Source organism: Chelonoidis abingdonii, chromosome 11 (genome assembly GCF_003597395.2).
Source record: "Chelonoidis abingdonii isolate Lonesome George chromosome 11, CheloAbing_2.0, whole genome shotgun sequence".
In the NCBI taxonomy this organism is placed as follows: Eukaryota; Metazoa; Chordata; order Testudines; family Testudinidae; genus Chelonoidis; species Chelonoidis abingdonii.
In genome coordinates this window covers 7,029,365-7,046,175 of record NC_133779.1, presented here as the reverse complement: position 1 = coordinate 7,046,175, position 16,811 = coordinate 7,029,365, and the positions used below count along the sequence as shown (strand labels likewise).

At 42.2% G+C, this 16,811-nt stretch overlaps 1 protein-coding gene across 1 annotated transcript in view; it reads left to right on the top strand.

The window, feature by feature from the left end:
* PPP1R37 (protein phosphatase 1 regulatory subunit 37) overlaps window positions 1–16,811 on the top strand; it is a 151,458-nt gene that overhangs the window by 119,184 nt on the left and 15,463 nt on the right. Inside the window, exons 10-12 of the mRNA XM_032798027.2 lie at window positions 2,761–2,927; window positions 5,138–6,110; window positions 14,514–14,604. Coding sequence (XP_032653918.1) covers window positions 2,761–2,927; window positions 5,138–6,110; window positions 14,514–14,596 — 1,223 coding nt within the window. The 3' untranslated portion in view covers window positions 14,597–14,604. The remainder of the gene's footprint in view (window positions 1–2,760; window positions 2,928–5,137; window positions 6,111–14,513; window positions 14,605–16,811) is intronic.

Here is a 16,811-nt window from a genome sequence, read left to right as displayed (position 1 = left end):
ATAATCGTACGTAACAAAAATGTTTTGATAGAACCAGTATGTATAAGGTAATAACTAGCAACGTCAGGGGGCAGTGACTATGTCAGAGGCAGTACTCACTTGTTTGTATCAGGGTATAAAAATGTATCTCAGAGGGAGTCTCTTTGTCCAGCCAAGGGGGGAATGGATAGGAAAGGCCTGCCATTCACTAAGCTGTGTCCATTGTCACTGGCATACATATCTTAGTATCTTCGTAAAGCCTGCCAGGTGCTATTATCGTGCTTTGTAGACAATAAACCTGGCCTGGCGCCTTCGTACCTTAACGAATCTTGTGATCGTTGGGCAGTTCACTCAAGATCTGCTCTGCTGGCTGTCTGCACAGAGCTGGGGCAGCACGCAGGGAAAACACATGTCCAGCCAAACTTCTAACCATAACTGTTCTATGCCTTCCCTCTGATGCCTCTCATTCTCAAGGTGATAAGATCAAGCAGAACAAGGCCAGAGTCATTCTGATAGCCCTGATATGGTCGAGACAAGTGCTTTCCCTTACTGTTTCATCATGCTCTCTATTCTCTGATAGATCTTCCAACTGTCTCTTAATTCCTCTCTCAGGATGTTGGACCTCTGACACATCACAGTTTGGGCATTCTTTGCCTCAAGTCATGGTACCTGAATGGGTCTTGGGACTAGTGTCCTCTTGATCTGCGAAGGTACAACATGTGCCATTAAATAGTAGAAAAGTTTCCACCAGAACTTACCTCCAGAACTGGACAAGATTTGGCCACTGGTGTGAACTTCACAGTACTGCTTCTGAATCTGCCCCAGTTCCTCTAGTTCTGGAGTACCTGTTACAGCTTAAGCAATTGTCCCTCAATTCCATCAAAGTTCACCTGGCTACCCTAACAGCCTTCGACACTGCTATTGAAGGTTTCTCTTTGTTTGCTCACCGCACAACCACGAGATTTATGAAAGGCTTAGGGAATCTGCTCCCACAGGTAAAGGTTCCTACTTCTGTTTTGGACCTGAATTTGGTTCTCATGAAGCCCCAATATGAACTACTGGCCACCTGCTCCCTATTGAATTGATCAAGGAAAATAGCCTTCCTAGTGGTGATTACCTCAGCCCGCAGAGTCGGAGAGGTTGGGGCTTTAATGGCAGGTCCCCCTTTCACAACATTTCACAAGGATAAGGTGTCCTTATGGCTGCATGCCAGGTTTCTCCCTGAAGTGACTTGTGAATTTCACCTGCTGGTTTTCCTCCCAGAACTGCATGCTTCCAACCAGAAGGCTATTCTCCACACTCTGGATGACAAGTGGACGTTATCCTTCTGTCTGGATAGAACTAAATCATTCTGTAAAAATCCAATAGACTCTTTCTTTTGATTGCAGACACATCTGAGGGTTCCACCATTTCTACCCAGAGACTCTTGGAACGTATTTCCAAGTGTTTCATAGCTTGCTGCCAGGCTGTCGACATTCCACCCCCTACCAGCATTTTGACATACTCAGCCAGATCACAATCTATATCTATAGCTCTCCTTAAAAATGTTCCCATTCCAGAAATCTGCAGAGCCGTTACATGGTCTTCGGTACATACTTTCTTTAGACACTGTGCCTTGGTGCATGCCTCCAGGTCTGATGCTGCAATTGGCAATGCAGATCTCTCGTCTGTGATGGACTCCATTCTGAAGCCCCCTTCTACTGGGAATACTGCTTGGAAGTCACCAAGACTGGAGCACCCATAAGGACGCTACTCGAAGAGAAGTGATTACTCACCCCGTGCAGTAACTGTGGTTCTTTGAGATGTGTGTCCCTATAAGTGCTCCACTACCTGCCCTCTTTTTCTCTGCTTTGGAGTTTCTTCTGAGAATGGTGGTACAGAAGGAACTGAGGGGGCAATTCACTCATACAGCATAACGTAGCCTTGGTGCAGGGCATGAAGATACCAGTGGCTCATGTGCAGGCCAAATGGATGTGACTAAGGAAAATCTCTGATCAAGGGCACATGCTCACCAACAGTGGAGCACCCACAGGGGGATACGTCTCAAAGAACCACAGTTACTGCCCAGGGTGAGTAATCTCTTCTCAAAGTCTTACAAGACATGGTTCCTTCCACAAAGAGCCTACAGTTTATTTGCTTATGAAGCATCTAGATGTTTTGGAATCCGTGTAATAACTTATTGGTATGTATAAATGAGTTTTCCAAACTGTACTTCAATGGGAATCTGAAAAGTATCAGTTGCTATGTTAGATTTATATAGTTTCTTTCATCTTAAAGGATCCCATGCTATATAAACTGCATATACAGGAAACAATTGAGTCCCCTCTGAAATGCAGGTACTTTTGGTTTAGAAAACATCTGCTTAACAATGCATAAAAGAACACCTGGGTTTATGCTAGGAAGTGAAAAATACCATCTCCAAACTGTAGCAATTGATGGAATGTAGGAAGGGAAAATGGCATTATAAAATTGAAATACAGCCAGCGCATCAGTGCTAACACCCTTACTTGCAGACTTCTATTTATGGGTGACCAGGATGTTGTATTTTCAATTTATTGAAAACAAATTGAGGTAATACTTCGATTTTTTGTAGAGCAGTTTGTTACAATAGCAAGAATCTGGACAAAATTCTGTAAAGAGAAATGGGCCCCATCTCACTAAGCCTTGTCTAAAGTACGCAAATAAGAACCTTTCCCTGTTTATGGGGAGCATGTTGTGAGCCAGTTTCTTTTTCTTTTCCATTCTCATGGTTCATCATCGGAGATCTTTCTTCCCCTACAGGTGCTGTGGCGGTAGCAGAATTCATTGCAGAGAGTCCAAGGCTCCTTCGACTAGACCTGCGGGAGAATGAGATTAAAACGGGGGGTCTGATGGCATTGTCCTTGGCACTGAAGGTCAATCATTCTCTGCTCAGGCTGGACTTAGACAGGGAGCCGAAAAAGGAGTCTGTAAGTTGCACTGCATTTTTTGTGCCTATGAACTTTGTGTGGTTCCAGACCAGGGGTAGGCAACCTGTGGCACAGGTGCCGAAGGTGGCAAGCAAGCTAATTTTCAGTGGCACTCACACTGCCTGGGTCCTGGCCACCAGTCCAGGGTGCTCTGCATGTTAGTTTAATTTTAAATTAAGCTTCTTAAACATTTTAAAAACCTTATTTACTTTACATCCAACAATAGTTTAGTTATATATTATAAACTTATAGAAAGAGATCTTCTAAAAACATTAAAATGTATTACCGGCACACGACACTTTAAATTAGAGTGAATAAATGAAGACTTGGCACACCACCTCTGAAAGGTTGCCAACCCCTGTTCTAGACTGACATTACATCTCGGAGAATATTCGTTCTCTCTCTCAAGCTACCCACCATAGCCAAGCCCATTCCTATAAATAACCAAAGCAGGAACCTCCCAAACTCAGTGTTCTAAAGCTGTGTCTAGCGGAGAGATAAACTTCTGGGTGTCTTTTTTTTGTTTTGTTTTTTGGTGGGTAAAGGTGCTCCCCAGGGTCATTGTGCCTGTCCTGTCTCATCTGCCATAACATGTTGAAGGTAGACCAGTCCTTTGTCGCATTCATCAGGGGCTTGTTACTTTGAAAGCTCCCAATGTCATGTCAGATAATATGTCATGGCATAATAATGGGGTCCTAATTAAGCTGTTTACAGCTCCTTTTGAGTCACTTGATGCCTTTCGGCTCAGGCCTCCAATATGCAGAGTCATTTTCCTAGTGGCATTGACTTTGCTCACACAGCAAATGAGGTTGCTGTAGATTCTGGTAACTGCACACCCTCCAGTGGGTCATATCATGGTAATGAAGTTAATCAGTCAATCATTCTGCCAGTGTTTTCCCATATCAGTGTACCTGTCCAGGTGATTCTCCTCTTCACAAGCTGTAAAAAGGTCCTTTGGGTTCTTACCTACTCAGACAATCCACCAAGCTTTTTCTCACTTAATGCTAACTCTGTAATTTCTGCTCTCTGAGAAAGCCATGTATCTAAATGGCTGGGAGACTCTCTCTCACTATAATGTCATATTGAGGCTTGTATATGGCAAAGGTCTGCTTCAGCAGACTTGATCTGTTCCCATCCAGGAGATTTTCAAGGCAGTCATAGGGGAATTCTTTGTATGCATTCAACAAACATATTGTTTTGATTCATAGACTCTAAGAGACCGTTGTGATCATCTAGTCTGATCTTCTGTTCAGTGCAGGCCATAGTCATGATTAGGCCTCTAGATAGGAATCAAAATTTGATCTGTTAGAATTTTTCTGAGCTAGGGGCTTCCAGACTCTGATCTTTTACTATTTTTTACTCAGTTTTTGGAATACCTTTATGATGATCTTTCCAATTTCTTAGCGAAGTCTCAGTATAACTATATTCTTCAAAACCTTGATTTATACCTTTTAAAAAATGTTAATTTTGGCTATTTTAAGATGTGTTAACCTTGGCTATGCTTCCTACAGTGTGGTGTTTGTTAATGTATCTTCAGCAAAATGATAGTTACTTACCGATTAATAATTGTTCTCTAAAGTTACCCATGACATCACTTGCCCACCAGTCATTCCATAGAGTTGAGTCAGTCCTTTCTATGCCTATGGAAGTGATTTGACTTATTTTTTTTAGTATTTGCATTGCAATGGCACTCCAATCAGACCCCAAATCAGGATGAGCGGGGGTCCTCCCATCGCACTGCATCTTGAACACAGTGAGAGACAATCCCTGCCTCAGTGTTACAATTTAAAAAGGAGTCATCCTTGGAGAACAGCAGTTACAAATACGTAATTTTTTCATTCCATCTTGTATCAAGGCAGGAAAACAAAACAGGCTATTTATTGTAGTCACTTAATGAGAAAGCTTGACTACCTTTTAAAGCCAGAATCTATTGGCTTTGCTAACAAAGTATCCTTGCTTTTAATCAATTACATTCAAATATAGTAGATGGATAGGTTATTCTTATAACTGCAACAGATATTTGCTGAAGTTTACTAGTTGGTTACCCACCCAAGTGCAGTTAAAGGTTTATTACTGTTCCCATATTCTCTGTGTAAACAATTGGATAGCCCATAAAACAAGATTGAGTTGTGCCGAGAGAGCTGCAAATATGGTATATGCTGTATTTCAGACTATCTGAAGTTTCAGCAGTGTTTCTCTCCCTCTTGCAGGTTAAGAGTTTTATTGAAACACAGAAGGCTCTTTTAGCTGAAATCCAAAATGGTTGCAAGCGCAACTTTATTCTGGCCAAAGAGAAAGAGGAGAAAGAACAGAAACTTCAGCAATCTACCTCTATGCCAGAGATCACCATCACCGAGCCGATTGAGGAGGGACCTGGGGAAAACAGGCAAGGTGATGGCACAACAGCAGCACCTGAAGAAGATGAAGTGGGGGAGACGTTGGTGTCCAAAGAGAACAGGCATACAGACAAGCCAATAAACAGTGACACAGATGGGGTGACATATTCAGACTCTGACACAGATGATGAGGTAGACACTGGGTTAGTGACTAAAGATCTCAGTAAATCACAGAAACAAAATGATTCTGTTCATGTAGATAATGTGCCCCAGACGTTTTTTTCTCCTGAAAAGACCAGGGATGCACTTAGCTCAGAGGACAGAACTGCCCCTTCAAACATGGCTGAAGAAACAAAGTGTGAGCCCAAAGGAGGGGGAAGCAAAGGGACTATTCCAGGGGCTCAGGCACATGCTCTCTCTCAAGGAAATGAGAAGAGAATTTCTGTTTCCAGTCCTGGGCGAGGCCATAAAATCTTTGTAGTGACACGAGTGGAAAATCTACCAGAGAAAACAGCAGAAAACACTACATGGCTGAAGGAGAATATGAGTGACCTGCAAGGCAATGCAGTGAATCAGTCTAAACTGATTACTCAAACCCTACCTGTGAAGACTGAATTTTTGGACTTGCAGGCAAATGGGACTGTTTCCAAGTTGGCTGCCAACTTGGAAAATGCGCCATCGGCAGGAACCCTTGGATCAGTTTCAGAAAAGATGAACTCTGGTTTGTGTGAGAATACAGTCCATGAAACTCCACTTCCTAATGGGCTAAAGACAGAATTTGTTCATGCACTACCAGATACGTCCTCAGGTTGTGATGGGAAAATGGGGAGCTGTGCTGTCGAGCATGGTAAGACTGCTTTACGTTATTCTAGAATTTTATTCTCTGTTGTGCTGAACTTGGATCTTCGAAACAAAGTGATTTCTGATCCCTGTTTCCTCAGCTCATAGTCTTGATAGCCAATAAAAAAAACATTTCAAAAGTCTGTCTCTTGGGGCTAGTGCAGTATTGTTCCCTATTCTATTTTCTGTCGTGTTTTAGCTCATCTAATTCTGAATATTCCAAGCTTCTTCCACCACTATTCTGTGAACTTATTCCACAGTCTAATAAGTCTCATGGTCAAAAGGTTTTTCCCAATTCACCCTGAATTGTGTCCTGTTATACCTAGTATACTTGTTTAATTTACTTTTAAGGCAACTATGATCATCTAGTTTGACCTCCTGCATAACACATATCACAGATTCCCGCAGGAAATTATTTTTCCCTTCTATATGAGTGAACGTTATCAGTCCTACTAACTTGGGGCTGTAGTTCTAGAGCATCTTTTTTACATGCATGTTGTATTTTGTGAACTAGGCCAGTGGCTTTCAACCATTAACACAGCATGATTCCATGTCTACAAGAAAAAAAGTGTTGGGACCCCGTCACATCTACCTCAAAGAGAAGAGTGAGTGTTCTCATCCCCCCTTGCCCGGTTCACAATCACCCTGATGGCTGAGACCTCATTTGTTTTAGGAACATATTCAGATTTAATTTAATTTAAAGCCTCCAAATGACCACTTGCCTCAGTAAGCTCTTGCAGTGGTTACTGACTGTGTCCTCTTAATCAGTTTTCATTTTGTTTTGGCTTTATGCTATTCAAATAAAGGTACTGTAGATTTACTGATCTAGACATGAAGATACGGTTTGTTATTAAGGGCTCCCAAGAATCAAGGTTTGCAAGATATAGTAGAAAAGCCTGTGTGGACCTTATGGTTTGGGGAGACCACAGAGAACAGTTCTTTGAACTTCTAACTTCCCCTTGTCTGACAGAGAAGTACTGCTACTTTTCTTCAAGCTCTCTAGAAGGGGATGCTAAGTAGTTTGGATCCTTTCACCATCTTCCAGACAGAGCCAGTTATCCTAACAGAAAGTCCCCTAATGATTGTCTAGCTACCTTGCAGGATCACAGAATAGCAAGGGTAGCTTCAGTATTTCCATGAGGGGATGACCCAGCTGCTATGATTAGTGACTCTTAGTCATCTGGCAGTGCAATGTTTCTCTTCCTTCTGTGTCCGAGATACTACTGTCACATTGTCCAGAAACACGCTAGCAGGGAAAAAGTTTCAAACCACCACAGAAGACCGGGTATGTTTTGAGGCTGTCATTCCATTTCCTGCCTGAGAAGTATGTCCTGGGATCTACCTAGCTATGTTCCTCACTAGCGTGCTGTAAAAGGCTCTAGTCTGCGCAGAGATGATAGTGCTAGTTCTTCAGTGACTGTTGCAGGTGACTATGTACAGGAAAACAGCAGGGATTAGCTATAATACCATAGATAGCTGTGACCAGCACTGTGCTTTCCTCAAGCTTCCTGGCAGAACGTTTAGCAAGGGGTTATGCAATTCCTTCTTCTCTGACCATATGTCAAAGCCTCTGATCCATTTCTTGACCCAGTCTGCCCTGGGATCAGAAGTCAGACTCTTTTTTTCTTTCTAAGGGTTGCATGATGCTTGCACAATATTAAAAGAAATATAAATATGCTGGTTAATAAAATTATCCACATGCCTTGGAACACATGCCATCACCCCTTGTGCATGACTTTTTAGTATTTTTATATATTTTGTGTATTATGTTAACACCTAGATGCCCTACCCAAGCACTAGGACCCCATTATGCTAGGCATGATTCAAATAAAGAACAGAAGGATGCAGCAAGAGCTTACGTTCTGATAGGGGAGAAGGAGAAGGGACTTGTGGGATGGGAAGGTGAGCTGAGGGGTGAGGGAAGGTGCAGGAATATTACTGACGAACCTGAGAAGCTGAGTAACACATACTGCCTCTTCAGCCACCACGGAACCTACATGATGCATATCAAAAGCTCAGATTTTTCTTCCAGAATAGAAGAGACAAGAGCTTTTCCCACGGAGTGACTTGGGGGGTTGGGAGGTACAGCATTGCTGGGGTGTTCTAGTTGGCCCAGAGCTCCTCTGACTGCGGTGGCGGGCGGTGGCTCAGGGCTCCAGCTGACCTGGGGCTTCTCCAGCCACAGAGTAGGGGGGCTTGGGGCTCTAGCTGCGGGGGAGTAGGGGAGCTTGGGGCTCTGGCTGTGGAGGGGGTGCAGGCAGAAGGGATGGAGCCAGGGGCTAGCTTCCCCAAATGAGGGACTCCACCCACCACTTATGCCAACTCCCATTGACTCAAGCGAGAGCTAGATTTATGCATCCTCTGGAATCCTCAGTCACCATAAGGAATGTAGTTCACTTATTTCATGGGCCTGTTGGCTTTGTAGGGCTGGCACTAGAAGCCCTCAGTTTTATTGTTGTTGTTGTTGTAACATTTAGAGGCCCAGTCAGGATAAGGGCCTCTTTGTGCTGCTTTTGTCACTACAGTCAGCATGTCAAAGGCCTATGGAGACAGGGAGTATATGAGTTGGGTAAGAAGTTGCCTTCTGGACACTTAAAGCTGTCATCTCTAACTAAAGCTAACCTTGAGAGCTTACATTCTTTCTGCGCTCTGCTTTCTGTTCCTGCTTCATAGAAATAGAAAATGACTTGCCCAAACCTTCTCTCGACCAAAATACTTCCCAAAGGAGGCCACCTGGCCATACAAGAAACCTGGCTTTGATTTCCAATCCCAACTTATCATTTTTTGGGCCAGCCATAGCTGGAAGTGCTCTGCATTGCTGGTTACATCTGGAATCTTTTACTCCCTTGGCAAAACAGTGCTCAGTCCTTAGAGCGGAAGTGTCCAGTGTCACTCTGTAGTAACCTGTCGGACCAGTGTAAGGGACATTCAGCTTTGTAAACTAATTTCTAAAATTACCCTTTCTGATAGCTCATTCTTTAAACAGGTCATAGCATTTTTTTTAAAAGATTGCTTTTATAACTAGTTTTTATGATGGCTTTTTTCATTCTCTGATGATTTTCTAAAAGAGATGCTCTAATTCAGACAGCAATTATTTTGGGAGTTCTATAGCCTGTGTTATGCAGAAGGTCAGACTAGGTGATAGTGGGCTTTTCTGCCCTTGGAATCTGAAACTATAAGGGTTGCTTAGTCAGGGAGAAGCTGCCTAGCTGACCATAGAAGGGAAATAGTAACCACTCCTCTACGCCTGGTGCTGTCAAATGCCCAAAGTAAACAAATGAGAAGCATAGAAACTTTTCCCCAATAACTGGATTTTAGGCATCATAGGTGCCAATCCTGAACACACACAATCAACTCTTAGCATGTGAGTAGGCACATTAAACTCAAAGGATTGCTCGCTTGAAGCTGAGCATGTGCACAAGTGTTTGCAGGCTATGTGCTTGAGTGTGCAGTTTGCTGTAATCTGTAAAATAGCGTGCTGTTGGGGGTGAGTATGCTCTATTTTTTCTTCTAGACTGCTCAGACTAGTCAGAAATAGTGTTTATTGAGCTAATTTAGCCTGCTTTTCTACATGCAAATTATCTGTGAACTGACTGATTTTTAGGAGTACATTTTTTTTGTGATGGCTTGATCTTTCTTCATTCCTCTGTATGAAAATATGCCCACAGGTGGTGGTTGGTCAGAAATGTAGGTTCAAATGCTTGTCATCTGTACGGGGGCCCGAAGATAAGTGTGTGTAATTGTTCATTATGTAATCCAGGTGTGACCAGATGCCTGGGATGGACCACGTTAAGAATGCCACACTCAGGGCAGACTGCAAGAAACAGGGCAAACAATCCCCAAAACTAGTGGTAGATTTATACTTAGAGTCACCAAGCCAGTAATAAAAGAGCTTCTGCAGTACCACACTAGTTAACCAGAAGCCAAATACTGTCCCCTGTTTAGGCATTCCAGCCCTTGGCTCCCATCGAGATGAACAAGTAATATAGGGAGAGGTTATTGAAAATTCAATTCACCATATGTGAGGTTCTTACTAATCCCAAAGGATAAGACAATTATCTCCAGCTCCATATACAGCTCAGACCTTACCCAAATACCTTGCTGTCAGCCAATCCTAATAAACTAAGTAAAGATTTATTAAAAAAATAAGAGACTTATAAATGGTTAATGAATTATATGCATACAAATGATCACAAAGTCCTCATATCAGATTTGTAGCAGTGATGGAATAGACTGCTGGCTTGCAAAAGCCTCTCTGGTATTTACCAAAAAATTGGAAGGTCTTTGGTCCATAGTTCAAGATGCTCCTTTTTGTTGTAAATCCACAGTCCAGAGAATTAGAACAGGAAAGAGGCAAAATGGGGATGTCTTAGGTGCCTTTTATGCCCTCTGCCGTGAGCCTGGAAATGTACTGTCCCAAACAAAGCCCATAGCCTCTATGTATGGAAAGTTACTGGCCCAAGATGGAGTCTTAGGTCACATGAACAAATCACATGCCACTATGTATTTTGCTGAATCACATGATACAGATACATAGCCAATATTCATAACTTCAGATGCAAAGATGATACATGCAGATAAACAGGATAATCATACTCTGCAATTCATTACTTTTCTATTGATAGCTTAAATGACATACTTTGTATAAGACTTATGGAAATTGTGTAACAGTAATATAGATGGTCACCTTATACTCCAATATATTACCCCTTCTGCTTAACAATCTGTCCTAACTTGTATTTATCTCAGACACTCTGCCTCCTTTCCCCATATCCAAAGAAGAACTCTGCGTAGCTTGAAAGATTGTACCTTCCAGCAACAGAATTTAGTCAAATAAAAGATATTACGTCACTCACCTTATCTCTCTCATATCCTGGGACCAGCATGGCTACAACACTCCATAAAGCCTTTAATCTAGAAGACAAAGGCATGATAAGATCCAGTGATCAGAACCTGAAATTAGATAAATTAGATTTAAAAGTAAGGAGCACATTTTTACCAGTGAGAATACTTAACCATTGGAACAACATACCTAGACACTTGGTGGATTTTCCATGCTAGGGGTCTTTAAATGAAGATTGGATGTCTTTCTAAAATATTTGCTCTAGCTCCACCAGAATTTATGAGCTTCATGACAGAATGGGAGGATGAAATTCTTTGGCCTGTGTCATGCAGGAGGTGAGACTAGATGATCAGAATGCTTTCTCCTTTTCCTTAAATCTATGAACTTTCTTTCTTTTAGTATTCTGTAATCCCCTTTCCTCAGCTAGAAAACAAATGAGTGGTCACTTGAATTGTATAACATCTCCCCTGATATCGTGACTGACAATGTGTCCCTTGGTCTATAATGAAAATGCATCATCTTGCCCCCTCTGGCAGAGCAGTTTGCAATGTGTGATGGGTTGGACCCCCCTTCTGGGATGCCACCTGATGTACTGGGGTTTCACTGAGCCTGTCCTGCTCCACCAACCTGGATTCCCTCTCCCTGTTTTCCTGAATTAGGCTCTCCGGCTTCTTGCAGCACGCACACACACAGGTAGGGCCAAATCCAACTGAAGACACAGACTGAAGTCAGCTCTGTGTGATAGGATTCAACCAGCACTCATATGCACACCCCTGTTCAGGAATAAACCCAAAACAATATTGTCTTGCACTGTATAAAAAGATCTGCACACTGCAAGCTCATAAGAATTCGCCCTCTCCCTCAATGTGAAGAGAAGGATATGTACAACTTCTTGCTCTCCACCCCCCAGTTAGAAATTGCACAAACTGGGTTTAATAATAAACAAAACAAATCGATTAACTATAAAAGGCAGATTTTAAGTGATTATAAGGATAGCAAACAGAACAAAGTAGATTACTGGGCAAATAAAACAAAAGACACATACTAAGCTTAAGATCTTAAAGAAACTGGTTTCAAGAAGTAATTTCTCACCCTAAATGTTGTTTTAGGTAAGTTGCAGAGTTCCAGTTATTTGTTCTTACAGGCTAGACCCCGTCTCAGTCTGGACTCACCCCTGCCCTTCCTTTCAGGTTAGTTCCTTTATCCCTTTAGTTTCTATCAGTAGTCCTCCTTCTTGGGTAGGCAATGGAGGAGAGTCTAGATTAACCCCCTCCCGAGCTTTAAAAAGGATGTACCTAAGGCAGGAAATCTTTTTGATACCCATCCTCCTACAGAGGAAAAGTACCTGCAGTGTCCAAGGTGATATTTGTTTGTATCAGATGATATTATCAGCTGACCTGGTAGTGTCACAGCTACGTCCCAGGATGCATCTCAAGAAGGAGAAAGATTAATATCGTCACAGTCTTATTGTTTCTTCTGAATGGCCCATCAAGGCTGTGATGGCCGATTCTCTGGTGGGTGTCTCCTAAATACATCCACAGTTGTAATTGTTACATGTGCAACTTTAGATACAGAAATGATACATGCATACAAATTGGATAATCACATTGAGTAAATCATAACCTTTCCAATGATATCTTACATGTGCCATCTTGCATAAAATATATCTTAGTTATGCCATATTCATATCATAAACCTATTTCTATGAAGAATATGGTTTGTAACGTCAGTTTGTTTCCAGACTCTTATTTCTTTTGTGTGTGATATTTCACTTCCTATTTGATAAACAACTGACCCCTTCTGGTTTAAGATAGAGGAAACACTTAGACTCTGGATACTGTAGATGCCAAAAAGATCTAATTCCCACCATCCGTACATCCCATAAGATATGGTCGACCTTGGCACGCCAGCACACATTCCACCTCATCTCATGTAACAGGCCCAGTCTTGGATACTTCCATGCTAAAAATCGGGGCGGAAGACAATAATGGGGAAAACTGAATGGAATACACCATGCCATATATATCCCAATTAATAACTGAGGGCCAGATCACACTGTTTACTTCTCTCCAACAACAGTAATGTCCACTTCAGAATTTCAGCTGGAAGTATTTGTGCTGCTGAAGCATAAGAACTTCTCAAATTTTGTAGAGAGCTATCCTATTTCCCCAGACTGGAAGCTACACTGTATGAGACTCACCAAAGCATTAATACAGATGTTTATACAGAGACAAAAATGTAACCAAGAATCAACAATAGGTATCTCTTCCCCCTCCATGCCACCACCAGTGGAATAGAGCAACCCAAGAGGTTAAGGAAGCAACCTTGGACCTCTGATTCTGTCTCCACAAAAATCATCTTTTGAGTACATGGGTCTTTCCAAGGACTTGAGAAAATTAAAACTGTCCCTAGTGATTTGACGTTGGAGGTGTGGGGGCAAAGGAGAAGTGTTGGTCATGCCCTATTGTTTTAACTTCTGGGATGGCATTAAAACCAGAATAAACATGATCATAGAGACTTCACTTGACTTTAAAGTAGATACCTGTGTCCTACGTCGTATACCTAGTAAATAGAGGCTATCAACATACCGAAGGGGATAACTACACAGAGCTTTATTGTCCATTTTTGCTATCTTGGAAAAGTACATCCCCATTCCCTCGCTAGGCACAAAGTCTGGTGTAATGGACTGGCAGACCTGGCTGCGAAGAAAGAGATCACATACAATAGATAGGAAAATGTGAGTCAGTTTCCTCGAACTGATGGGTCAGTTTCCTCGAACTGGTCAAGTAAAGAACCCTGCAGGAGGCCTGGATGAAAGCAGATGTATAGATACACACACTTCCCCTTGATTTCTTCTCTCCATTTCACCTTTTTCCCCTTTTGATTTCGATTTCTTCAATTTTTGTTTGGTCTTTTGTTTTTGAATTTTTTTTATGTGCCATTAAAAAAATAAAAAAGTGCTTGGAGTATTGCAGTTAATATGTGGGAATCCAAGCACTGTCTAAATATCTTGGTCTTTTCTTTTTTCTGATGCATAGTACTCTTTTTACTTGTGTAATAGATTGGCATATTGCCTAAAACTAGTTTGGTTTATTATGAGAAACAAGATTGAAAATGTTTAATAAATTTTAAAAAAGACAAGACCCTTCAGGTCAGCATTCCTAGTGGTTTTAAATGGGAGGGATCTGTATTTTTATTGAATGGAGTGAGAATGGCATTACTTTGCAGTGAGTGGGCTCCACATAGGGTATTTGGGTGAAGTTGTAGCGCTTGTGTTATATAGGAGGTCTGATGAGATGATATAATAGTTGCTTCTGTAATTAAACACTAGGAAATTCTTAACCTTTGATTGCTTCGTCTCTTTGCACCAGTCTCTTTTTATAAATTAATACAATAAGATGGAAACAGCCTTATGTTTGAGCACTTACTCCTAGTCCATCCCAGGCTTCCTAATTTACGTGCCCTACCGATCCCAGATTTGGGGAGTGACATGGTGCTTGTTTCTTAATGAAAATTAATTGGTCTTAAGGTTGCTGATTAACGAGGTTCATCCTTGTTTGTTTTCAGAATTAAACTGTTCCAAGAATGAGAAGGAGCTGGAGGAATTGCTACTAGAAGCAAGTCAAGAGACAAGGCAGGAGCCACTGTGACACTTTAGGTAAGGAAACTTTCCGGTCACTGGTGTAAGAGAATCAAGACAGAAGGAAACAAGAGTTTCTGAAAGCTGCTACTGTTTCTGTGACAAAGAGAACAAAGAATTTTTTTTACCTCCACCGTTTTGTCTACAACGTCTTAGTTGCCAGAATAGCTCTGGGTGTGAGACAGGCTGGTGAATCTGTGCTAGCTTCATTCAGAAACAGTCAAGGATATCTGTAATAAAAACACATTCTAGATCTAAGTCAACCTGACTTCACACACCCAAAATATTTTTCCTGTGGAAAAAATAGCATGTGATCATGTAATTGTGTCACAATGCATACGCATAAGGAGGTGGCAGGGTTAGTGTTGCACAGGCATTCTTTGTGGTATTTCCTAACTTCTGAGGGCCTGACTTTAACACCTGAATATCATGGTTTCAGTGTGGTTTTTTGTAGATAATTTATGTATATCAGTGGTTTTCAACCTTCTTTAATGTGTGAACCCCTGAAAAATTTCAAATGGAGGTGTGGATTCCTTTGGAAATCTTAGATACAGTCTGCAGACCCCAGGTTGAAAACCACTTTTCTATGGCATTGACAACCTTTCGCAGACCCCTCAGACATAGTCTGAGGACCCAAGGGGTCCATGGACTACAGGTTGAAAACCACTGATTTATATACATATATTTCAAAAACTATGTTACCGTTGTCATCCACTCATAACTTCTGTAGGCGGAGAAGCTATACAGGTCTGTGTGGTGGAGAGAGGATATATTAGTGGATAGGTGCAGGCCCAAAGAGCTTTCCAGTCTGAGCGAACAGTGGTACAGACTGAGTGGAACATCTGTTTCATCTTCATGAGGCGGTGGCCTATCCTGGACTCATTCACTGGCATTGTCCAGATGATATGACTTACCCTGGCTGAGCATTGGATCATCTAATCTGACACCTGTATATCACAGGCCATTAAATTTAACCCAGATATTTAGCCCAAAGTATTTCAGTTCTCAGGAGACTATACTGATGTGTGCCACAGGAAGAGAGCAGAAAAGATCAAGGTGCCACCAATGCCCGAGGGCCCTGCAATAGCAGGGAATTGATTAGGTAAGATGTGGTCAGATGATCTCAGCAGGCAATTCACTGCAAAGAAAGGCGAAAAAACCCCAAGATCCCTGCCAATCTGACCTGGGCCGTAGTCTGTTGATAGGTATGACCCTCAGCGTGTGAGCAAGGCACCCCAGCCAGGAATTTAGAAGAGAATTATCTGTACCACCTCAGAGCACTGGTCTCCCCCAACTGGTGTCCCATCTCCAGCCATGGCCAATCTCTGATGTTTCAGAGGAAGGTGGGAAAAAACCCAGCAAACCCCACTGAGAATACATTTAACCAATTGTGCATTAGGGGTAAAAATGGTGGAGGGATCATACAAGTATAGGTCTGGAAGGAACCTCCAGATATCATCTAATCCACCCGCCTGTGCTGAGGCAAGACCAAGTAAACCTAAGCCATCCCTGACAGATGTTTTGTCTAACCTGTTCTTAAAAACCTTCAATAATGGATTCCACAGCCTCTCTTGGTAATCTATTCCAGTACTTAACTATTGTAACATATCTTAACATACACCTCTACTCCGATATAACACGAATTCGGATATAACGCAGTAAAGCAGTGCACCAGGGGGGCGGGGCTGCGCATTCCAGCGAATCAAAGCAAGTTCAATATAAAGCGGTTTCACCTATAACATGGTAAGATTTTTTTTTGGCTCCTGAGGACAGCGTTATATCGGGGTAGAGGTGTATATGAAGACTGTTATCAGGTCTTACCTCAGCCGCCTTTTCTCTCGACTAAGCATGCCAGTTCTTCGTCAAGTGATCATGTCCATTCAGCTTAGGTGTGTGCACTTGCCACATGCACCAGTGCTGGAAGTTTTTCCCTCAGCAGTATCTGTAGGGGACTGGCTCTGGCGCCCCCTGGAGTGGCGTGCACATGCCGTGGTATATAAGGCACCGCTGGTTCTCCCCATCCTCAGTTCCTTCTTGCCACCAGTGACTGTGCTGGAACTGTTTCTGCTTTAGTTAGTGCTCTAACTGCTCATTAGTATAAACTAGTTATCTTGTGTTTATACAGTTTATAGTTTTATATTGGTGTTGATAAATCCCTTAGCTATAGTTAGAGACTTTGTAGGTCCAAAACGGCACTTTGCCTCGGGACGGGGCATGCCCCAATC